We start from the raw sequence: 25,996 nt of genomic DNA, 5'->3' as shown, positions 1-25,996 counted from the left end.
TCTTACGGTGGAATAGGCACGTGGAATATCACTGTCCAGAGCTGCCTAGGGCTGCAAGGTATCGTCGGGTGGCTGTATATCATCATGGGAAGGCCACGCAGTCTTCGGTGGCTCKTCAACTATCGAAGTTGCAAAGACTTGCCTGTGTCTGCGCTTCAGAGCCAATGCGCATTAGCCCAACTGCAGCACTTGAAGTCAGGCTGTAGCTCACATCACTGCATCTAGTAATCAAACAGGCAGCGAGGCATGGCAGCAGCGTGTTTTGGCAAAGGGAAGATTATGAAGGGGCAGCACTATTCAGTGGTAAACTGTCGGCTCGAAAACACCGGAAAGCATTGGAGCAGGCATTGCGGGACCGCATCTTTTAAGAATAAGTCTTGGTATAAGTTAGTATGCAGAAATCAAACTCCATCGCAACTATCGTAACCATACCTAAGCGGCACTAAAAGCGATCTCAGCTTATGTTGTTATGAGTTTTGAAGAATAAAATGAGTTTTTCAATTTTACTGGCTGATCAAATTTGAACCGGACTACCAAAAAAAAACATTTTCAAGTTTAGCATTATTTTTGGAGCGTTTGAATTCTCATGCATCTAATTTGCGACCTCTATTTTTCATAGTTCTTGCAAAAAATTCAGTGCTTTGGGTACGAGTCTCGCATTGACACGCTTCATATCCTAAGCATTTATCAAAATGTGTTTAGTTGATCCGTAATAGATGCTGATCTTTGATAACATCCAATTCGTTATCTCTTAAATATTGGTCCCTTCTGGGTATTCATAAAATCTGTTTATATTGGGGAATATACCGATTATCTGGTCAAAGAGAGATCGATAGTTGGGCTGGTGGTTTTATATTGAGTGCAATGAGGAATGTTCCGCTAATTTGACGATTTTAGAGGAATCTAAGTTCAAAATAGAGAACTGTACTAACTCCAGTTTTATGATAAATTTTCCCAAATAAAAAGTTGTCTGAAAATTGTTTAAAAATGGATTAATTATTCTTAGCAACATGCAGCTTTTTTTTTTAATTTTTTTACCTCAGGTCATAGCCAACATTTTTTAGTTGTACTTACAGCTTTATTGTTACTTGTGCTCATATCAAACCACCAGAGATTTGTAATGTACACGATCCTTAGACATAAGCATATACGGTATATATGTACATGCATATCTCTTTATGTAAGGCAACTAATTTAGAAACTGTAAAGAATTTTAATCTGCTTTTTTCATTGCTACTCATATTGCCATAACGAAGGCAAGACATGAATATGTAGAGTTCTGCACCAGTTGCTACGCACTCACATACATACTAAACACACACCTGTAGAGCAACGTTGATTCATCATCAATGTACCAGTATATAGAACCCATTTATTTCTCACCTTTTGCCATCCGTTTTTACCTACCGGCAGTTCCATCTTAGTTAATTGTTTATTTTATTCTTTCATATCGTTGTACGTGTGTGTGTGTGTGACAGCATTTGAATAATGCCACTGCTTGGATTATCGCTTTCTGTTTGGAGCTCATCAGCATTGACCTCTTGCTGCGGTCACTCACAGCGAAATGCGGCACAGCTATGATACTATAAAACTTAACTATCCCACTATAAATTACAAACATACCTACACACACACACAGATACGTGCACGCGTTACATTTGTAGCTATGTATGTATGTAAGCGCCCAGCAGCACTTACGTGGGTAGATAAGTATGTACATACATATATTAGAAAATATTTGAACACTGTTATTTCTTTCTGGTCTAACTCTCGTGGCTCAGCACCTGGCTACCAACACACACACACACATACATATGTATACATATGTAGGCTTTAGCAAATGGTTTGTAATTGGGTAGAAGAACGGACGGATGCAGAATAAATGAGGCAACATTGATGAAAAATCTAACAGCGCCAAAGCAACAACTAATAAAAACCGCAAGCCACATTATTCCAATTCGTTCTGACGGCAGACAGCGCTAGTTCTAACTACTACATCTGGTTCGAGCTCCAGCTCCAACTACTTTTCTTCGTAGCCAGCTAGCAAGTAGTACTATTGTTGTTGTTTTTATTGTTGTTGCACGGCTTGTGGCTCCTGCTGCGGCTGTTGGCGTGTTTTGCGTTTGTGTTTTGCTTGTTTCGCTAGCAAGTTTACTGTTTCGCACTTCCTTCGCGTCGCGTTCTATGAATGCAGTTACAGCTTTTGTGTTGCTTGGTGTATGTATGTGTGTCTGTGCTTTTATTGAATTACTTTGTATTGTTTTACGGCGCTTTGTTTAATAAGTATTTTTAGCAGCACTAATACAATCATATTAACCGCCGCCACCGCAATTTCTTCGATACGCTGATGAGTTCGCATTCAAAGTGTCGGCCGTTGGGCTTGCTAATTCAATTACAGCGCTGCTTGAAATAATGGCATAATAATAAATTGAAAATTGAATTTATTAAGCCTATTAATTCTCCACTGACAAATATATTTTTAATGAAAATTGTAAACTAAAAACTGTATAACCGTAATTTCGTCGGTTGGGTGGCAACACTTCTCCAAAATATGTTTGTACGTGCAGCAGTTGGCCTTCTTTAGTTTCATAAATAATTTGCAAACGTTTGTTTATTTGATTTTATGATTAACTTTTTGATTAAAAAGGTGGCAATACTATGCACATACATACATGTATGCATATATAAATTTTGTTAAGTCTATAAATTCCGTACTGACGAATATACCTTAAATAAAATTTCATAAAATTAGTTATAAAGGCGAAATTGCGGTTATGCAATTTTTCGGTTGGGTGGCAACCCTTCTCCAAAATATGAACGGGCGACAGAAAGCCATTTATATTTTCATAAATAAATTGCAAACATTTGTTTTTTTTTAATTTTTAAATTAAATTTTTTTCAACAGGTGGCAACACTACATATTTAAATCATTCTTTATTTTAAACAGGCTTAACTTATTTAGCTTCATAGTGACATAGCAAACGCTAGTTTCTTTTATAATATGTTTAAATTTTTTTAACAAGTGGCAACACTATTTAAACATTTTTACTAGGTAAACAGGCTTTCTTAGGAAACACAGATACAGTTTTCAACTATATCTGAATTTGCTTGCGTTAAGGTTTTAATATGTGCAACTCTCTAATATTTTTTTGTAGTTAACCATTACAGTATTACTCCCTACTAGGCCTGAAACATGCGTCATAAAAACTTTTATTAGTAAAGGGAATTTTATAATAATCTGACCCTCAAAATCCTCGATGACATTGACTAAATATTATTTTATATTTTCTTTCATAAATAAATTGATACCTTGATATTAATTGCTTTAAGGAATATTTCCAAAAAAAGCGCTATTCAAGGGGAGAAGTTAAAATTTTCGTGTAAGATATATATCTTTCTTCTTTATTGCCGAGTTTGCAACAGCGCGCCAGTCATTCTTCCTTTTCGCTGTTTTGGCTTCAATTGGAAGAATTAAAGTGTAGCCAGGTCTTTCTTCACCTGATCTTTCCAAGGAGTGTTGGTCTTCCTCTTGGCTGGAGCTGGAGTATTTTCATCCATTCTAACGACAGGACTCATGTTCTTTTATAAAAAACTTTTTTATTTGTTAAGATGTCGTCATGAACAATAAAATAAAATGAAAGAAGCGTACTGATGCTATTATATTCAGCAACACTGTACTGTGTACTTATTTGCAGTGCAATCTAATGCCAGTTACTTGTGCTTAACCGAGTGCACTGGCGCTAATAGTAATCAAAATGGACTGCCATGCCACTGGGTCCAAGTTGTGCACACCGCACATATGTAGATATATCAGCTTTATAGGTATGTACAACTATGCACATTCAAAGTGCATGTGTGCATCAGCTGCATATACCGCTCGAATAGGAGAGGCGCACTGTAAGCCCAGTTACACGTTCTGCTCGCTTCGTCGCCTGTCACGGCGTGCTGCCGCTTTGATGTTTGCACACACGGAATGCCAGGCGCGTTGAAAACAGTCAGCCGTTGCCGGGTGTGCGACATTGGCGCGTCAGTGCAGAAATTCAAGTCTGTTAAATTGAATCTGGTTTGTTGCGTTTTCGTTTTGGTTCGGTTTGGAAGTGTCGAAAAGGCGCCGTTTCACGGGTAGTTGGACCAAACTGGTCGGGATTATTAATTGCGGTGAGTTTGCCCCAACAGCTGTATCGGTGTCGTGAGTGGAGTTTTGTGTTTGAGTGGAGACCGTTATTCATTGTAGAGGCTTACATGCCATGTACCGTCGCTAAGAACAAGAAAACATAGTTACTAGATTTAAAAGCTTCGTAGAAAGTTTGGAATTGTAAACGAATTTACACTCTGTTTACCGTTAGATTAAGTGGGTATATGCTAGAGATTGATGTTGCTAGAGATGGTGCGATATGAAAACTCGGTAAAAGTGAATAGTGGTGGTTGAAGTGCTGCAACGGTATATCTTTAGTGAGCTAGAAACCTGATAGATGTTTAAAAAGCTGGTATTACTCACTTATCGTCTGCGGCGATAATAACTCAGTGGTAGATGTAGAGAATGACTGAAGAAACCAACATTTTTTGAATGTAGACCTTTCAGAATAGGTTTTCTTTTAAATCCATAGTCTTTTGAAAAAGATTAGTTGGTTTTTTTTTTCCAAAAATCTTCTGAGCAAGTTAATCGTTATTTATATAGTTTAATCGATGTTTTATATGTTTCATCGATAATTCTGTGATATATTTTCGTTGGCTCTAAATTTTTACTTGCTTTTGTACCACTCTTTTAAGTTAAGTTTAAATGCAATTTTCATTAATTTTCTAAATCTTATATAATTTTTAGATTAAAATGTATTTGAGATATTAGTAATTTCAAAATTTATCCAAGTTGGTTATCGATATTTTCAACGTCTAAAATTATAATTTTTATTATTCAAGATTTAACCGCTAATATTTTCGATAAAAGTCTTTCGAGAGAAAAATGTATAAAAAATCGATAAAAATTTATCGACAAAAATTTAATTCTAACAAATAATAAATTAGATGTTAATAATAGGTTTCAATAAAAATCTTTCGAGACAAAAATGTATATCACGAGTTTGCCGATTTCAGATATTTATAATAATATTCGATAAAAATATATCGAAAATGAAATTATAAAAATTAATAATAAATATGTGTATCGAAACAAGTTTTATCGATACTTATTTTTCAAGTTATCGATAACTTTATTGATAAAAATTTTATTTTCAGAGCATAAATTATAGCTTATTTTTTATTTTATTATGTTCGATAAATTATTTTCTTCTTTCGCCTCCCATAGTACAAAAATGAATGAGCTTCTGATATTTAATTTAAGATAATTTTTGCGTACTTCTGTTTTAAGTGAAGAAGAAAGAGTTTTTGTATTTATTTTGGCATTTTTGACTAACAAAATTTTCTAAAACATTTTTTATCGAAACTTAGTTTTTCAAGTTATCGATAAGGTTCAAAGATTTATTATAGCAATAATAGCGATCGGTTTAAAGCAATGAATATAGTTTATATTTTCGACTATTGCGTGATCAAGTCTTTCACTCGTTGATTTTCCTTTCAGAAAGGGTGTGCGCTACATTTTCTGCCAGCTTTGCGTCATGTTGCATTACCTTGCTGCACTGCCCGCTTATGTCATTGGCAATTTGTATAAATACTGCCATGAATGCGGCGTGTCCTCTGCAAATGGTACTCTACACATCCGCACACATACATATGCGTATATTCCATACCAGTGCAATTAAAGTCTTATTGACTGGTTTACTCGTAAAGTGCCATCTCGACTTCGTACACTTTATTTAGATGCATTAAATTAATTTTTATAGTCAACAGTATCGTGTCACATAAATTTCTACTTATGCGCTTTTACCTTGCTCCACCCACTGGCCGCTGAGGCACGCGTGTCCCTGCTCCATTTGAGCGCATCTTACGCTTCGCATGGTCACGACAAAAATGTGTGAAATAAAACGGCGACTTTGTTGTGATGGCAGCAACTGGCAACTGGCAGCAGTTAAGCTACTTTGGACTGGTTGGTCACATTATCGCCAACTTGCCAAAAGGGGCGCCTCCGCCGTGCAGCCGAACTTGAAAGCTTAGGTATCAACTCTGCCATTTATGCACTTACGTAAGTACATATTTAAACGCACGTGTATGTGTGCGTGTGTTGGTGTAAAATGCAGTTGCTATCAATGCAATGCACACACTCGCTTTCGGTATTCGGTATTCGGCATTCGCAATGAGCATTTCTCGCAGCCCCCTGTCTTCTGACAGTTTCGACAGCCTCAGCATCTTCGCTAATTAATGTTACAATTTCTCTTTGTTTTAATTTTGTACTTTTTTTTTACCTTTTGTTGGCATTCAATTTATTTTTCGTTACAGTTGCCGCAACAGTAGTGTAACTACCGTTCGATGTGTGTGTATGATAAGTTGTCACGGTCTCATGTCTTTCATATTTTCTCAATTCAATTGTTATCGGTCATGTTTTTACAACCCAGCGCTCGGCAACAGAAAAATATTTACCGATTTTTTGATTAAGATCTGCAAAATGTGTTTTGTATTTTGTAGCTAGCATAACTGTAAAAAAATGTGTGTATTTTTCTTACAAAATTCTGATGAAAATTGATAAATGTTCATTAATGGTAGTGTATATGTTACAGTAGTAGTCAACTTAACAGATACAAGGTGGAGGTGTATTAAGTTTGTCACGAAGTTGGTAGCACCCAGAAGTATATATGCTTGTGTTGAGAAAAGGAATGTGAGGGCTCCAGCATACAGATGGATAGAGGCTGCACTGCGCACTAGGATAGCTGAAACCACCGTGCGGATAGTAAGTTTCGTCGTGGTACTACGAAGGGCTGCCCATAGAGTAGAGTTCTATCTCTACGACTATGGAGCGTAGTAGTAGATGAGCTCCTTGAGTTGCTCACAAACAATGTGATTCGGTGCCGCATAGTCCAAAATAGCTTAAGTCTAGAAAAGTAAAGGTCCAATACGGGAGAGTTGAATAAGAGCCTGTCGAAAGCATCCCTTTTAAAAAGCGAGGATCTCTTCCGGGCTTGAGGCTCCTAACACTTGGTTGCAGGAAGTTGAAGTTGTCTACATAGGTAAAACTCCTAGGCCTCACATTAGACTCAACTTTACGGTGGAATGGGTACGTGGAACTTACACTGGCCACAGCCACCAAGGCACTCATGATATGCAGACGCCTAGCCGGCCGATCCTGGAACATACCATGATGCTCATGGCAGCAAAGGGAAGATAATGCCGTCTCAACAAATGAAGGTCTTAGGGGAAGACACACCACTGACCCTTCTTTCCAAGGGACGACGAGGATAAACTTTACAAGATAGTTAATAGTTAGACCGTAAGGCGGATTGGAGTGATTCCTCGCTCGATCTACCATTGAGAGACAGCTTTATCCAGTGATACACTGACTTCTCGAAAACACCGGAAGGCATTGAAGCGGACATTGCGAGACCGTATACCAAACTATCCATACTAATGGGACGTTTTTCAAGCATCTTTCAATCAGAAGTCTCTGCTATAAGTCAGTGTGCAGAAATCAATCTAGCGCACCACTTTGACAATTTTGGCAACCAGCGTACCGCTATACTCAGCGATAGTCAACTGGCACTAAAAGCGATCTCAGCTTATGATGTCAAATCCCTATTAGCGAAGGAGTACATAGGACGGCTGAACCGCCTGTCAGTTTGCAGCCGTGTACACTTGATCTGTGTGTCGGGGCATAAAGATGTAAAAGGGAATGAGGTAGACGACGAACTAGCCTGTACGGCGTCAGCTTCCAGGGTGATGATGTCAGAACCATGAATTGCGGTAGGTCCCACACCATAAAAAAGTTGCTTTGCACGGAGGAGAGAATGGGTGGAAAACGGCTTTGGCAGTAGGCATCAAAAATGCCATGTGTGATATAGGAGAGGGATCAATAGGCCGTAGGGTTATCATTAACGTCTGTGCTGGTTATGACATCAAAATGTCGGGTTTTGAAAAATTTCCTCTGAAAATTTCACAAAATCTTTGTAAAAACAAATAACATTCGTCTTATGTTTTTTTTTTTTTGTTTTGGTATTTTCATTCGTTTTCTCATTTACGAAGGAGTTCATAGAAAAATCAAATGATCTTGTTGAATTGTCTTTTGTTACTCATTTATTACTGTCGATCGCCTGTCTGATCTTTCCAACGAAATTTAACAGATCAACAAAATATTTTAAGTGGCAGCTTTCTAAATCCGATCGTAAGCACGATTTCAAAGTAATATTAATAGAAAAACATGATAACTCTTTTCTACGCGTATGCTTGAATAACAGCGATCTACGAATATGTACGAATGCGCATAAGAGTAGCAATTTACATGCATTAGTCCCCAACCGCAATGCAGTCATTCTACAAAAAAATGCATAAGTAGACTCCTGCGTGTATTACTAGAAGTAGCTATAAGCATACAAACAGGCATACTGCCAATTCGATAACTCCGCAATCGGCCGCTCATATCTACACCCATTCGTGCTTGTAAATCTGACGGTTGTTGTGCTGCCGATGCTGCGCTTCGCCACTTCAACACGGCCTTTGGAGTTGCCTTTGGCTTGTAAATGATGTAGTGCGTCGATTATTACATAGCATATTATTTTTACAGACCATAACTTAATTGAATTATACGCTTGGCGCATATTTGAAGTTTACACGATCAGCGATCATGCTGCGTGGCGCGCACTTCTATAATTTTCGTGCCGCACTCACAACAACGGTAACGCGGTAACGGAAAATTGCTTTTTGTGTGGTATTTACTTTATATACGCTTTCCCTGCACCGGATTCCAAAGGTTTCTGCACCCAACATACCTACCATAGCCAGCGTGCCGTAGTGCAGGTAATGAGCTGCGGCGGCGCAAAATCTGAAGATGCACTTTGGCACGCCAAGAGCGGTGTGGCTCTGTGTTTGGTCACGCTGCTTAAGTGAAAATCATTATACGCCAAGTTATTTGAGTCAATTAAGTACTAAGAATTAATCATAAGCAAACTGTTTGTTTTTACTTTTTTTTTTTTGCTGGCTGTTCTTCCAAAAATTGGTTATATTTGCCAAATTGTTTTAGGTAAACGAATATTAAAGAAATACGTTTTCAGTTTTCAATAAAAAATGATTATGCCTTGAACAAATATATTAAGTTTGAAACAATATTTGTAGCACCCAAAAAATCGGATACCCTGTAAAGTATACACTGCGTATATGTATCTATAAATGATCGGCTTCATGAGCTAAGTCGTTTTAGCCATGTCCGTCTAAACATTTATCTTTATATATACGCGAACTAGCGTCATAGTTTTAGAGATATTGTTATGAAATTTGGCACACATTATTTTCTCTCCAAGAAGCTGTTTGTTTGTTAGAATCGGCGATATCGGATTACTATAGCGCTTAGCTTATAGAGAAAAAATTTTCATTCGACCAGATATCTTCACGGAATTCGGAATGAGTTATTTTCTGAGGCAATGACTGTATCTCCGAAGAACTTTTTCAGATCGGTTCACTATAACATATGACTGCCATATAAACAGAACGATCGGTGAAGTGCTTGTATGGAAAACTTTTTCATTTGAGGAGATATCTATATGAAATTCGGAAAGGGTTATTTTCTGAGGCAATGACTGAATCTCCGCAGAAATTTTTGAGATCGGATCGCAATATCATATAGCTGCCACACCAATTGTACAATAAAAATTAAGTGATCGTATAGAAAACTATTTCATTTGACAAGATATTTTCATTTCGTATGAACTATAATTCAAAGAAACACTATAATGTTCGAAACAAATTGTTTAGATCGGATATACATATGTAGCTGCCATAAACGTTTCGATCGAAAAATAGTGCCTGGAAACATTTTTATTTATGTAAAGGCGTTAATATATATTTTTCCATTTTATGACATTAGCATTGCACTTATGTCTCATTTGATCTTAACCCTCTGAGTCCTTATTTTACGAGTGGCAATAAACACAATCATTAAATGTACTTAGATTTAGATCTTCACTCATAAAATTTGATTTTATTAGCGCTTTAAATAAGCGATTAAACGCTGGTTTTATGGCTCAAGAAGCTAGTGAAATATACAAATACACATGTTTACATGCATTTTTGTACGCATAAATGTGTATGCATAAATGTATGCGTGTGTGTGTTGTCTTGCACTTCTGCCCATAAACGCTATTGAATTACTCCTCCACTTGCTAAGTTATCATATTAAGCGCAATGATCGATATTTATAGCTTAAGTTGGGTGTGTTCCAAGTGCTGTTTATTTTTGGTATTCTTCCCTTTTTCAGTTAGGTTTTCGCTGCCAACTTTTGCTTTCATTACACAACTTCCAATATTTCCTTTTGTTACATTCAACCTTTCCTACGTACTCTCCAATACATATTTGCCTTGTTGTTATGATTTCCGCCGCCGCTTGGTCCCACCGATTTAACAGCCATTAGCTTTTGTTGTCTTTGTCGCCGCATTTAGTATGCGAGTCCACACCCAACAGGTCTTACATTGGCCACTGACTTATAAGCACTTAAGAGTCGCGCACATAAGCATGTAAGAAAGCTGAGAGCTGAGAGAACATACGTGCAAATTTCTGACTCCTTTTCAACCACCTCGCTCCTACCGCGCGCCTCTCTCGCCCAACCAAGTGTTTGTAATGCCCAGCGGTGCGCTTACTAAGCAGTCTGGCAACCATATGCAGCTTGCCTCAAGCCCCCCCTTGACGCTCTTACGTGTATTGTTGTTCCTGTAAGCGTTTACGCCGGAAATTCTGCGCCTTCTTCATAAAATAAATGATGTTTGAGCAAGAATTTCGCTTCAGTCCACGAATTCTCATTTCCTTTACTAGTTTTCTCCATTTCGGTTATCACAAATAAATCATTTTGTTGGTGCACTAATTTTTTAATTGAAATTGCTTGCGGTACTATTCTCCCGGCCAATGCTTACAAGTTTACAGACGTGTGTACTTAGTCTAGTCTTTAATTTAGCTCATGGCTGTACACACATACATAGTTATGTAACCAGGTCCCTAACTTCGCCATTATTGTTTATGCATTTATAGCCTATAAATTTAGCAAAGTGCTCTCATTCTGTCTCCTTCTCTTTGGCGTAATTGAATTCCGTGATTCTGATCGTGTCGTGTAATTTGCAATGAAGATATTTCGCTTACTTACATGAGCATGTCTGATAACACTTCTTTTTTGTTTTTTTTGTGTTGGAGCATGCTAGTGCGACTCTGGAGTTGATGAGTTCAGGAATATAATATATGCTAGTATGTTCATATAAATGTCTCTGTCGGGACTGTTCGTGAGTATTTCGCATAAATTTGTATTATTCACGTGGGACACCAATGTATTTATATACTTTTGTATTCAAGTCCAAGCTCTGTTATATTCTTTTGTCAATGCGTTCAGTAAGGTTTGCCATTTCATCGAGTCACGTTTCATTTTTATACAACGCTTGGAAATTGATTAGATTAGTTTGAGATTATTACGAAAATTCACTTAATCCGATGACTACTGTAAGAGATTTTCGTGCAAAACACGGAAACTTTAATCTCAGACAGGTCGTTCTCTACCAGGTCTAGCCAGCGGAGTGGAGGTCTTCCTCTTCCTCTATCTTCCCCGGCGGGTACTGCGTTGAATAGAGCTTTAGTGTTTTCGTCCATTCGGACAACATGACCTAGCCATTGTTTTTTAATTCGCTAAACTATGTCAATGTAATTGTATGTCTCATACAGCTCATCGTTCCATCTAATGCGGTATTAGTCGTTGACCATAAATCTTCCGCAGAACCTTTCTCTCGAAAACTCGTAACGTCGACTCATCAGATGTGGTCATCGTCTATGCCTCTGCACCATATAACACGACGAGAGTAATGACTGACTTAGAGAGTTTGGTTTTTGTTCTTCGAGAGAGGACTTCTCTATTGCCTACTCAGTCCGAAAAAGCACTTGATGGCAAGAGTTATTCTGCGTTGGATTTCTCTCATAATTGTTATACTGGTTCCAAGCTAGACGAAATTATCTACGACTTCGAAGTTATGTCTGACAACAGTGACATGGTAGCCTAGTCGAGAGTGCGATGACTGTTTGTTCGATGACAGGAGATATTTGCCTTGAAAATGATTATAATCTTGATGATAGTGTGTCACATTCCCGTCAAAAACAAAAAGCCATAGCAAGGGAAATACCAAATATCTGCCATTCGGGCAATTGTTGAAACCAATTCGAATGAGCCGGTTCTATGCCGTTCAACTAGTTGGGTCACCACTCTCCGATGACAACATGACGAATTTTGCGGTTGGATTTGATTATAAGATTGTGTTCAGCGCTTTATGGCCAAAACACGACACCAGGTCATCCGTTAAGCCATAAACGCTGCTACTTACCATGTGCTTCTTAAATCTGCCGACAGAATGAATGCTTTGAAAATAAATTACAACAATTTATAAATTGTTCTGCTGTAAGTCGGCCAAGTTTTCTAAAGTCTACTGAACATAAATGTCGAACTTTGTATCGTCTCTTGACAGCTTATTTGCCAGCTATCCCTCTAGGAAATTTTATGGCTCTAAAAACCACTCTATTATACAAATCCGACCTTTATATATTGGCCTGATAATTGAAACTGATAATTAAATTAACTGGAAACCAAAAACCGATGAATTTCTGTCTTCAAATTCTTCGGTTGAAGCTAAATAAGCACTTCTTGCCAGCACTTTGAACTGCAAGCGTCATACTTTGCGTAAGTGTTTTCAATATAATTGATTTCGGTTTATTTACATCGCAACCGAAGCAACAATCCCCACCGTCACCTCCTGAAATAATTAATTTATATCTATATTGAACGCTTGATGCATTGTAATTGTAGTAGTTCATCGTCGCGAATCGGTGGCGGCATCTGTGGCGTCACTGACGTCTAGCTTCCTGTCGCTTCGTCTTCGCTGCCGCTGTTTCCATCACGCGACACACCATTATACGTACGATTGAAGCGAATACTGATGCGCCCAATTCCTCTGAATGCTGTCGTCTTGCCTTTATGTTATGCTGCGCTGTTTTTCTAAATTTAGCCATGCAAACATTGATGGCAGCCCCCAGCTCTGTCTTGTGTACGGCGCAGGCGCATACTTGTTTATAAAAATGCAAAGCGCGTTTTGTGCGAAAGCAGTTGCAGTTGTGCGTTGCATATGAATTTGTCATTTGCAATTTCTTAAATTAAAGGCAATCGCTTAAAAACGCGTAATCGGCCGAAAAAGAAGCTTAAGGATAGCGATGGTCTGGAGTGATGACAACTATCATGACCAAATACGAGTCTATACATAAATTCATACATATGTGTATATGTACAATTGCTTAGGTGATCGGCAGGATCGTACGCGAGTTGTGAGTTTCATCGAGTTCCATACATGACGGCCACATAATTCATGGAAGTGTTCGCTAGAAATGTTCCGGTTTGTTGAAATACTCGTTCCACTAACACTGCAAGCATTTAGCCGCTTGTCAGATTTATGTTTGAAAATGTTAAAGAAAATCTAAAATAGATTGCGACTGACGCGCATATATCGGTGCCTTTAGTTTAGCACAAATTGAGCAATTAATTAAGGCTCACACATGAACCAAATACTTATTCGCTGCTTATTATCAACCTCTTCTTATGTTTCTTCTTCTTTGTTACAGATTCATCAGCTTAGTCCCGCATTCTCCAACACCTCGTCTGTTTCATTAAAGTCGTCACCATTGCTCCTCAACCAGTAAGCAGTACAATGAATGGTCAAAGCTATGAGCTGAACCATACGAATGGTGATATCATATCACAGAACCAGCAGAAGGGCTGGTGGACCATTGGCCTGATTAATGGCGCACACAGGTATATGACGGCCGAAACTTTCGGTTTCAAGTTGAATGCGAATGGCGCCAGCCTGAAGAAAAAACAACTGTGGACTTTGGAGCCATCGAATACCGGCGAAAGTGAGTATTGTGTAGAGCTTGTTGCATTTAAAATATGTTCCTTGTTGTTAGTATAAACTATTTACTAACTATAAAGGCGAGTTATTTTCCTAAAACGTATGTCGTTAAGAAATGTCATTCATCAATTTAATCCAGGGATGGCCAAGCGAAAAACATATCGATGTAGAATCACCGTAAAAGAACTCGGTGATTATACCATATTTCGGTTTGGTCTCTTCTCGAGGCTTTTCATTTTGCATGTTCACATAAATTGTAATTTATCACGTTTTAATATAAAAAACTAGGGTTCTAGAGTTTTGTGCTACCGTTTTTATATTGTGCCTATAACAATATTCGTGTATAGTTGTTCCTTTAATTCTTTATGGAATAACTTGAGTATTATTCTGGGTCCCAGACATCCAAAAAAGTTTGAAGATGAGGAACTTGTAGCATTACTCGATGAAAATTGTTGCCAAACTCACAAAAAGCTCTCAGAATCTTTGTGAGGTACTCAAGTAGCCATTTCAAAACGTTTAACAGCAGGTGTATATATTCCAAAGCAATAGAGTTAGATACCATACGAGTATGAAATGAAGTCAATAGACGTTGAAATAAAGTTTGCATGTCAAAAATGCTATTTGAACTCCACAAATCGAAGACGTTTTTGCATCAAATTGTGACAAGTGATGAAAAATGGATCCGTTACGATAACCACGGCAAAACCGAGTTTTCATGACGCCAAGTTAATGCTCGGTATCCCACCAAATACAGAGCTACATTAACTCAAAAGCACAAGTTGTATTATGAGTTTCTAAAACTTGGTGAACTCATTAATGCGCGACGCTTCTGGCAACAACTCGACGAATTGAAGGGAAATTTGCAACTAAAAACAAGGTAATAAATTTCCATCATGACAATGTTCGGTTTCATGGTTCAAGACCGGCTTGGGAAACAACGCCTGGGAAGTTTTGTATCACCAACCACTGGAACCAGTAGTGCTCTAAACTATTAAACTGGTAATGGTCATAACTTTTTTTGGCGTTTGTCTAAGATCAGACTAAAAGCATATGATATTCATACGATCATTGATCGTCTGTTTCCGGGTCGTAAGCATATATCCAAGAATCATCGTCAGCAACCATAAGTTTCATAACATTCTGGTAGTCGGAAAACATTGTTTCACAGACGTTAACGCGACGCTGTTTTTCGAACAAATTTAATGATTTCAGAAGCATTTTTCTTAAGCCCATATGATCTTTCAAAATGATTGTCACTGATCCTTCCGATATTCCAACTATCCTAGTAAAATCCCTGACTTTTTATATTCGCTTCTCAAGCACTAATTCCTTTATTTTATTGACGTGTTTATCGTCCTGAACGCCTTGGACGTGGTTCGACGTCAACATGTTCTCAACCCTCTTTGAATATCAAAAGCTCTTGCTCGTTACAAAAAGCTATCACCGAAAGCCGTTTTCAATTCTCTGAATTTTACGGCACCAAAAAATTTATTCTAAATACAAAGTTTAATGGAACTTCTTTGTAGAATAATTTCACTTTCGCCGAATGCACTTTATGTACTTCTGAAAGACAAACGTATGTTAAAACATGTGGCATTGCTGTCACTGACAGTCATATCAAAATATTTCAATGAAACCGTTTTCAAGTTAAGAAGTCTTACTATTTTTCGCACACAGTTGTATAATGGCTAATAAATTAAAAAGATTCTAATTTTATGCACATATCTGTGAGAACCTTTGCGAAGCTCTTTATGAAAGTACAAGAAAATTTAAACCGGAATCGGAACCGACGGTGATCCTTAAACCCACATCAACTCAATCAAAATATTGAATAAAAGCAGGTCTTGAATAGATAAGGCAGCTTAAAGCCGAACCGATTGTAAATGCGCGTGTTGTGTAAATGGGAAGATGCGTTCAGCATGGCTTTAACGTCCGCTCTGCGAACACCTTAACTTGGAAAGCAAAGCAAAAATGGCAGCAATTTTTTGAATAAATTGTCAGTATTGAATTAAACGTTAGATTTGAGTCTCTATGAGTTAAGCTTCAGTCATTACCTTCAAGGTATAAATCTCATGCCCTTTTTTCATGAAACCAAACTTTGATGTTATGTTTGATTTGATTNTCTCTATGAGTTAAGCTTCAGTCATTACCTTCAAGGTATAAATCTCATGCCCTTTTTTCATGAAACCAAACTTTGATGTTATGTTTGATTTGATTCTCTATGAGTTAAGCTTCAGTCATTACCTTCAAGGTATAAATCTCATGCCCTTTTTTCATGAAACCAAACTTTGATGTTATGTTTGAAGATACCAAGTACATGAAACGGCGCTACCCTGTAACATTTGATACAACCCTAATCTGGAAACACATCGTTGTCATCAATGTCAAATATGAATAAAAAATCTCACACGATGAAACATCAAAGTGGTATTAGTTGGTCCTTCGACTATCAAGCCTTGAGCGGCACTTAACCCAAACAACCATATCAGCACATTGCTAAGCTAATATTGGCCCAAATCGAGCAAAGATATCTATGCATTGAAGTTTTTGCGTACATTCGTAAAAGAAAGACATATAATACAATATATACATAAGGTATGAGACGGTAAAAGTCGACTGATCGAAATTTCAATAAATCTGAGAAAGAATCAGCTGCACAGGTGTCTCCACCTAACAAATAACTGTGATGTTCTCCTTGTACTCTTAGTCTTCTACTTATTCAATTTTCCCAGGTTAATAATTTATAAAAAATGTAACAATTTGTTCCCATGACATTACCAATACATACATGCACACATGCCTCAAACGGTCAAATGGAGTGCAGAATAGAAGAATTTTATTATTTTAAATCTCTCTGTGCCATGTGAATTCTCAAGCACATGGAACGCGCACCAATTAATGAAGGCGTAAATTTACAATAACAGATTTATATATGTATGTATTTATATTTTAAAGGTGTTCATATCCATTTGTTGGGTATTAATGGACACTTTCATTTGCCACTGTCGCTCTAAGCAGTTGGAAATTTAGATTGTCTCATATACATACAGACAAATGTAGTTTGAGTGGCTTTTGTATTAAGCAAATGATGCAGTGACACTACCAGTTTGCCAACACGCTCTCATTACTGCTACACTGCGGTGTCATCTTGCGCCTTGCAGCCATGCAACATCGCTGTGTGTTTGTATGGTTGTGCGGCAATGCAGAAAATAGACTAAATGGCAGCTGAGCATTTACTAGCGCGTCGCTGACCGCCTTTACCTGCGACTGTTGGTAGCATGTTGACCGAGTTGATTGCCTGACACGAAAAGCGTTGTTCTTGTTGCAGCAACAGCAGCTGGCTGGCGGCCACTGTACGTTCATAATTTATAACGTGATTGTGCGGAAAAGGTGGCAGCGCATAACGGCGACCGCCAGACGTCCAATGCCGTTCATTGTTTTCCCGAGACGTGTTGCAGCGAAATTGTGGCATGCCACACGGCCGGCCGGCTGACCGGCTGCGCAGCGCCAACAACGTCAACAAGCAAATGAGCACACATAGCGCAACAAATGGTCAATGCGAAATTAATATTGCAACTTGTGAATGTGCAACGTGCAACGTGCTGTGGTGCACGGTCATCATACTCCAATTTTTCGTTAAACATTTTTGATACTTGTTGCAGTTGCTGTTATTTGTGTGTTTGTTTTTGTTTTGTTATATGCCGTTAAGTTGTATTAAAATATTTTTGTTGCATGCCACGCACATGATTTGGCGGCTGTCGCATCTTTAACCTTTCAAATTTGTTTGCATACCCACGCACATACATACATACAAATTGACATGCGTTTTCGCCGAAGATTAGTTTGCAGTTATTGCTTGCGTGTGTGTGTATGTGTGTGCGCGCGATTGTTGCACGCTGTTTTCGTGGCTGCCAAGCCGGCGATTGTTGCCATATAAATCATAGTGCAGTATGCAACAACAGCAGCTGCTGCGGTGGCTTATATCGCCGCTCGTATCAGCGCGCTTGGTAACAGCCGCGCAACGGTACACCTTGTTTGCTCAAGCATTTCGCAATCATGCAACAAACCTAACTGTTTGCAATCGACAGTATTAAGTTTAGCCGTTCTGATTTTCTCACTTTGCGCATTGTTGTTGTTGTTATTGTTATTGTTGTGATTGTGTACGTTGTTGCTGCGGCTATTGGTAAGCGATAAGCAATCAGTTGAGCTCGATGCATTAAATTACGAACGTTGCACGTTCAGCATTCAAAATTCATTTACGCACACACACACACGCTCACACATACATGCATACACATACAAATGTTCATAATTGCGGTTGGGTGTGTCGTGGCCCAAACAGAGGCGGAAGACAGTGATCGCGTTGTCGTGTTGAACAAATTTAAATGCCAAATTTGATTTAGAGGTGTGCCACGGCTAGCAAATTGCAACAAAAATCCGCGTGCCACAAAATCCAGTATGACCTATGTATGCATGTCGGTACAGTTAGTTAGTGGTCCAATTATGCGCGCTTAGCAAATCGATGCTTTCTCGCTGTGTTGCCAGAAGGACATAAGAATATATAGGAGTAGTAGGAGGTTAAAAGCAACGCCAGTTTAAGGAAAGCTTTTTCTTAGGACAGCAAGCCATATTGCGGTACATGGATTTGTGGACCAATACAATACAATACCGTACTTAGTACAGAAGACACCGCAGAAATGTTTGATAATGACTGAATCAAGTAGTTTTTGACGTCTTTATTGGATTCCCATGATAAAAAACATTGCAAAGATCGGAACAAGTAATAGCCCGAAGGTGCCAAATCTACAGAATATGGTGGGTATAGTAGAACATCCCATTCAAGCTGCAAAAGCTTTTGGTGAGTTATTAAACTTGTAGTCACGCATTAACCTGGTGAACACCACACGTTTTCTATTGATCAATTCTAGCCTTTTTTTTAGGCGCGACACTCAATTTGACCAGCTGATCGCAATACACTTCAATGTCGGTTACAAACAACAACATAACCTTTTTGCCGACTATCGGTCTTCGAAGGGATTTGAGCTGCTTCACCCTTTATAGATCTTTGATCTATTGCGCCCAACACCCTTGTAAGCAACCCACTTTTCGTTGCCAGAAGAATGCGCTTTAAAAATGCATCACACCCTTGAGGTTCGATAAGCAAAACACACTCGTTAATGTGACGAAGTAAATTTCGTTCTGTAAGAACACGATGAACCCATATTTCAAGCATCGAATTTAATCTCAGCTATTTCACGTGCTTGCGAGCCGCCGCATTTAACAAATTCAATATTATATTATATAGCAAAATCTAGAGTTGTTATTCGACGTTTCAATAAGTTATGCTGTTGTCATTAAACGAAAGTACTTAGCGAACGAGCCGATATATGTCTTGGAGCGATTCTTTAGCTTTTCTAATGTGTAATCTATTTATAAAATAATTGTAAAATAATATAAAAAATAAAAAAAATCTTAGATCAATGCCTTGAAATTTCGATCGACCCACCTAGCTGTCATTTCGGGTGGGATCGTTAGCAAGGTTAGGAACAGCAAAATCAGTTATTGGATATTTAGCCTTAAGATGAATGTTGCGATCTGTCTTGAGTAACAGCCATAAAGTCTAAATTAACCTATGGTATATTTAAATTTTATCATATATTCAGGATAAATCCGCTTTGAAAACGTTTTAGGAGAACAAAACTTTTCGTAGTAGTCGTCTTATGATCTTGCTATATTATCTATGCTTTTCAAAGGTCTAATACGCGATTTACCTTTAAAATAAATCAGCAAACTCTGCCTTGGCCCTTAGCCATGCTTAAAAACCATTTCATGGAGAGTTCTGTCTTACTGCTGTTGAGACATATTGAAAATAATTGCGGATTCCCATTGATACTATTATGATTATTGTTTGGGGGCTTACATTTTTTTTTTTTTTGCCATTTAACTTTTGTCTGCTATTTCTCTAAATTTATTCACAAATATTAGCTACGAGTATATATTAGAGTGGTTTTTATTTATTCGATTTTTTAAGTATCCCCTCTCAATACTTTGAATCAAGTTTTGTTAATATTGGAGACGATTTCAGAGAAGTTCCTACTACTACTATATATTGGGTTTGATTAGAAATAGGAAAAGACTTTTTCGACTACCAATAGTTACTACCAATATTAAACATACTATATTCTTTTCGAGTAGTGGATTCCATAGTATTTAGCATAGTAGAAAATCAGATAAATTTTGGTATCGAATGCAAGGTAATGAAAGAAGGCTATTGAATTAATATATATGTATGTACATATCTTGCGGCAGATTATAAAATTATAATAAATAAATAATTTGATTGGGACTAAAATTTTATTTTAAATCATTACTTATATCAGTATCGGCATAGGGACGGTGCTGACAAAGCAAATTTTGGCTTCTATTGCCTCCTTTCGCTTTACTTTAATGCACATATCTATAAACTACACATATGTATATACATATATATACCATATACCTTACCTTTGTTAACTGTTCAGCGGTTTTATGGATTTCAAGTGGAAGTTTAAATTTTATGCATTTGCCAACAAACATGCTCATTTGTTTTCCCCGAATTTACATTTTATAAGTGCTTGCTGTTAGTGAAATCGTTAAGCGTAGAATTCTGTGAATTTTAAAAACTCTCAAAAAATATTTCAAATGCAACAAAATAAAAGAAAAATTGTATTTTGCGAAGTAATATTTATTTATGAACACGCCATATCCATATGAGCACGCCCAATAAGCAAATTCATTATGGAATTTTCATATATAAAATGTATGAATTAAATTTTTGAGGTTATAACATTTCAGCCATTACAAATTCACTACTTTTGTTATCAATAATAACAAAAGAAAAACGTTAACTTCGGCTGCACCGAAGCTAATATACCCTTCACAGGTGCATTTCTTTCAGTAACTATGTGTTCAGTTTGTATAGAAGCTATATGCTATGGTAATCCGGTCGGAGATTATATTGTTACCTTAAGCAGTAATCCATTTCAAATTTCGTGAAGATGCCACTTAAAATGCGAAAGTTTTCCTTATAAGACCTTGATTCCGATCGTTCGGCCTGTATGGCAACTATAGTGAGCCGATCTGAACAATTTCCTCTGAGATTACATTGTTGTCTTAGAAAATGATCTGTACCAAATTTAGTGAAGATACATTGCCAAACGTGACAGTTTTCCATACAAGAACTTGATTCCGGTCATTCAGTTTGTATGGCAGCTATATGTTATAGTGGTCCGATATCGCCAGTTCCGACAAATGAGCTGCTTCTTGCAGAAAAAATTACGTTTGTAAAGTTTCAAAACAATATCTTAAAAATTGAGGGACTAGTTCGTATATATACAGACAGACGGTCAGACAGACCGACATGGCTAAATCGACTCAGCTCAACATACTGATCATTTATATATGTATATACTTTATAGGGTCTCCAACGCTTCCTTCTGGGTGTTACAAACTTCGTGACAAACTTAATATACCCTGCTCAGGGTATAATGACTAACTATTTATTAGACGGAAGTGATACCACAAAAAACTCAGAATTCTTTCGTTTCCACTAAAGTCGACGCCACGCCATCACTAGGCATCCATAGTTATAGTCGATTAAGTACTGTTACATTGATATGGTTAACCAAAAATATTTGGCGCATGTATTTTGTCATTGCAGCAATAATAACGCAGCCTATTCGTGTATTAGCTTCGTTAAATGGTAGCTTCTTAACGCTTGCTGGTATATTTTTTCTACAGGGCTTGAACTGTGTCACTGACCGGCGACTCAAGCTTTATGCAACTGTCTGTCGCAAAATAAACTTCATTAAAGTCAGATAAATATAAGCGCCAATGTAAGCATAAACACATATGTATGTATGTAAATATGTGTCTGAATATGTGTTCAAAGTATATCATGTATGCACATTTTTGAGAGTAAAAATTGTTTGAAAAACAGACACGAAATGTTTTCTGCGCAAACATTATTTAATGTCCTCGCCTCTAATGACCGATATTGTTTACGAAAATTGAAAAAATAATAACCAATTTGGCTTAAAGAAAATAAATATGTGCACAACAATTTAATGCCTCGTTTGGCCAAACACAAAGTCACAATAACACTTTCCTCTTCGTAAAGGCGAATTGCGTATTTGAAAACACTTTTCGACTTTTCACCACTTACAGATTTGTGTTGATTTTTAACACTTTCATCAGCTGAAGATTGTTATGGCAAGCGTCAAATTAGCCAAATAATAGCCGGCTTTACGTGTCAATATTCTGTTGCTAACAATCGCAACGAAAACGCAGACGTCAAACACAGCTTTCCCGCTGTTACTCCGCGCATTATCGATCAACCATTTAATCGCTTCATATTTCGCGCGAAAGCTTACAAAGCGCCCGAGATGCATAATTAGCTGATTGTTCAGTTTCTGCTTTCAATTGTTTTTGGACAAATCGCGGCAAAAAAACATTTGCACAAAACAATGCTAGACTTTCGTTAATTTTGTTTGTGCTTTTGTGTTCATTTCCTTTTCAAAGTTATCACAAAACACTTTATTTGGCGAAAATCGCGCACGCCGAATTTCATCTTTTCTGCTAATGATGAGACAGCTTTTTCTTTTTCACTGTTTCTAAGCGAATTTTCGACAGCTCTTGTTTTGTGTTTTGGTTTTTGTTTTTTCGTGTTAGATAAAAGTGTGGAGTATATAAAAATTAAAATACAAAGTAATAATTTTCTAAAAACAAATAAAATAAGTAATTTCGCTGAACAAACTGTTTGCTTGGTAAGAGAATGAAAGCATAGTCTAAATCCAGCGATATTGTGTATACAACATTTAAACATACAAATAATTATGAGGAACAAAAGTAATAAATTTTTCCACCTGTGTGGAAGATGGTATTTGGAAATTACCTCAACACTGTTCCTAACTAGGTTTTCGACCTTATGGCTAAAGCACCTTGCCTATCATTTTTAAATCATTCAAAGATACTCGACTTAAGAGGAAGAAATCAATCTACTCACCACTTTGCATGCCCTTCAAAACCACCTCACTTAATCCCTTTCTCCCTTTGCTCCGAACCCATCGAAATTGCTCGTTTCATGTTCCTCCCGTCAAGCGACCGCGATGACAACTAACTTTTTACTTTCCCCCTAAACGGGTTCTAGACAATCGCTACAACAACAACAACTAAAAGTAGGGACTTTTCAAAAGCTTAATCTTAGCTAATCACGGCTTATAAAAAGAAAATGTGGGCTGCTAGGTTAGTTTACACGACAACTTCTTAGTAACGCCAAATGGAGGCTCAATTTAATTTTTTTGCTTTAAGTATGACTTTACACTATTTACTCTAGTTAACTGCGAAGCTGTTGGCTATTTAAGATAAGATAGATAGTTCTGAAATGAGACATAGGAGGTGTTCCAGCGTCTCTTTCATACTTTCTTCCCTCCACTTTCTACATATGTCCATCGGACTCGTGCCAGTGATGCCTATAAGTTGCCACTTGTTATTAGGTTCTGTTCTACAGTTCTTTTGAGACCGTGTGAGTAAAAACAACTCTTTATCATGATCTTGGCGATCCTGCATGTCCTTAAGGTATTCCATCTCGTCCTGATAGGTCTGTCAGCGCTTTAAAAATCAAATTGTAATTGGAGCTACTATCCTTTCGTATTTCCTGTACTTGTTCGGTAGCCAGACGTCTCAAATTTTATATTTCTACGGTCGAGAAATCCTTGACGACATGCCTCGTTTGGGAAGACCTTAGATCTTTTCAACCGATGAAAATGTTAAAAATGAAAAGATATGGTGTTTAAAAATCGTCAGGCCAGTCAGAGTCTGTTCGAAAGATTTTGGTGAATATTTTCAATATAAAGAGTACCGTAAACAGATCCCTTTGGACATGCTTGATCGTGTGAATACCGATCTCACATGGGTTTATAAGTTTAACATGCAAGCAAAAAAACGAGCCGGAGCCAAGAAAAAACAAAAACACGCCAAATTCGCTCAAATATCAAAGTGATGCTCATTGTTTTTTGCGTTATTCGTGGTTTGGTCAATAATGGATTTGTTTCGGAGGGACAGAAGGTCAATAAGGAGTTTGCGTGAGAACATTCGTTGAAAACGGGCGGTATTGTGGAAAAAGAATTCATAAATTTTATCCGATGATAACGCACCATCGCATTGAGCCACAATTGTGACCGAATTCAAAGGCGAAAACGTATTGAATTTCATCGATCAACCACCGTATTCACCAGATATGGCTCTGTGTGATATTTTCTTGTTCCCCAAACAGAAATTGCATATCCGTGGTATCCGTTTTCAGTCAGTCGAAAAGATAAAACAAAATTCGCTGAGTAGGCTGAAGGCCATCCCAAAAAGTGCTTATGAAAAGTGTTTCGAGGATTAGAAAATTCGTTGGAATAAGTGTATATATTACATCTGGTGGGGATTACTTTGAAGGCAACAAAATAAATATTGAATAATAATTAATTAGTTTATGTTTTATTTATAATATCTGGGTAATTATAGTTCTTTGAACCCTTTCTCTTTTGCCTTATTATTTTTATTAAGAAAATAGAATTTAGCTTAAATACCTCTAAACACGATAATCCATTTTATATTTAAACAGGCGTATAATATTCTAATACTTAGTAAAAACAACGGTCATAAGGTCATAAAGTTATAAAAACATTTAGTCCGGAATTTTCAGATTTTATTAACAATTTTGAAGAAACTATTTTACTGAAGGCAGGAAAGAAGCTAAACTAAAATTCTTTAGTTTATGTTTTAGATTCTTCAAAAAACAAATTTCAGCGTTCACAGTTTCAATCATACAAGTATGTTTTCAAAACTGTCACTTTACTTTAACAATTTTCGGCGTCATCGGGTGCAAAATTTCTTAAAAAATCGGTAATAATTTTGCGAAATTTTCCGATGTTGTTTAAACTTGAAAATGGRCAGCATCCATCACACAATGCAAATTAATGCAGAACAAACTGAGTACAATTTCTAAATTATTTGCTTTTAGTTTTTAGTTTCTTTTCTTCTCTACTTTCAACATTTGCTTTTGCTCATGCGGTTTGGCGGCTGTCAACGGCCAAAGTAGCAACAGACGTTCACAATTTCAGCAAGCAAATCCATCAATGCTGCCTGTCAGCGACTGACCTTTCGCTTCTCTTGCGCCTGTGCGACACAAAAAAAAGTTGTTTTGATTGTTGTTGGTGGTCAAACATTTCAACTCGGCTTCTTATCTTTTGTGCTGCTGGCAATTGATGCATGTTTGTTGTTGTCTGGCATATATACATATGTATGTATGTAGTTTGCATAGCATACATATGTGAGTGCTACATGAGTACATAGGTATGCAAACACTTTTCTCCAAGTATTGCTCTGCCTTATTAGCTGCGCAATCTCTCTTTCCTCGGCACATTCACACACTCACACATATGTACGTGAACGAGGTGTGTTCAAAAAGTATAGCGAATTTTGAATTTTCGCGGGTTACGTATATTCGAATTTCGAATTTTTTGTGGCGTTATGTTGGTATTCATGTCTCTCACTTATGCCGACAAGCTCGGCCATTTTGAATGTTCATTTAATTGTTGACAGCTGCTTTACTTGCACGTGTTTTGGATCGTCTTCGATTTTTACCTATTCAAAAAAATGGACCAAAGAACCTGTATCAAATTTTGTGTGAAAAACGTAATTAAGTGCGCGGATGCATTCCGAATGTTGACTGTGGCATACGGAGAAGCTACCTTGGACCGAAGCAACGTTTAACGGTGGTACAAAATGTTCTCAGAAGGCCGAGAAGATGTGACAAAAGTTGGCTTTTACACCACGATAACGCCCCTGCTCACACATCGTTGCTCGTGGGCGACTTTTTGGCCAAAAACAACACACTAATGATGCCGCAGCCACCGTTCTTGTTCCCTAAACTCGAGATAAAGACGGCATCCAAGGAA

General features: G+C 37.5%; 1 protein-coding gene across 4 annotated transcripts in view; it reads left to right on the top strand.

Annotated features, from left to right (window-relative positions):
• Positions 1-25,996, top strand: part of LOC108975931 (protein singed) — a 54,349-nt gene that overhangs the window by 23,766 nt on the left and 4,587 nt on the right. For 2 of the 4 annotated variants that reach the window (XM_018944773.1, XM_018944772.1), the window contains exon 3: positions 13,726-14,016. In XM_018944773.1, coding sequence (XP_018800318.1) covers positions 13,812-14,016 — 205 coding nt within the window. In that variant the 5' untranslated portion in view covers positions 13,726-13,811. Of the gene's footprint in view, positions 1-4,115; positions 4,159-13,414; positions 13,500-13,725; positions 14,017-25,996 lie in introns of those variants that run through there. The other 2 variants (XM_018944774.1, XM_018944775.1) reach the window with 2 other exon arrangements.

Source organism: Bactrocera latifrons, unplaced genomic scaffold, assembly GCF_001853355.1.
Source record: "Bactrocera latifrons isolate USDA-ARS-PBARC rearing strain unplaced genomic scaffold, ASM185335v1 scaffold_7, whole genome shotgun sequence".
NCBI lineage: Eukaryota > Metazoa > Arthropoda > Insecta > Diptera > Tephritidae > Bactrocera > Bactrocera latifrons.
This window is presented reverse-complemented; position numbering and strand designations above follow the sequence as displayed.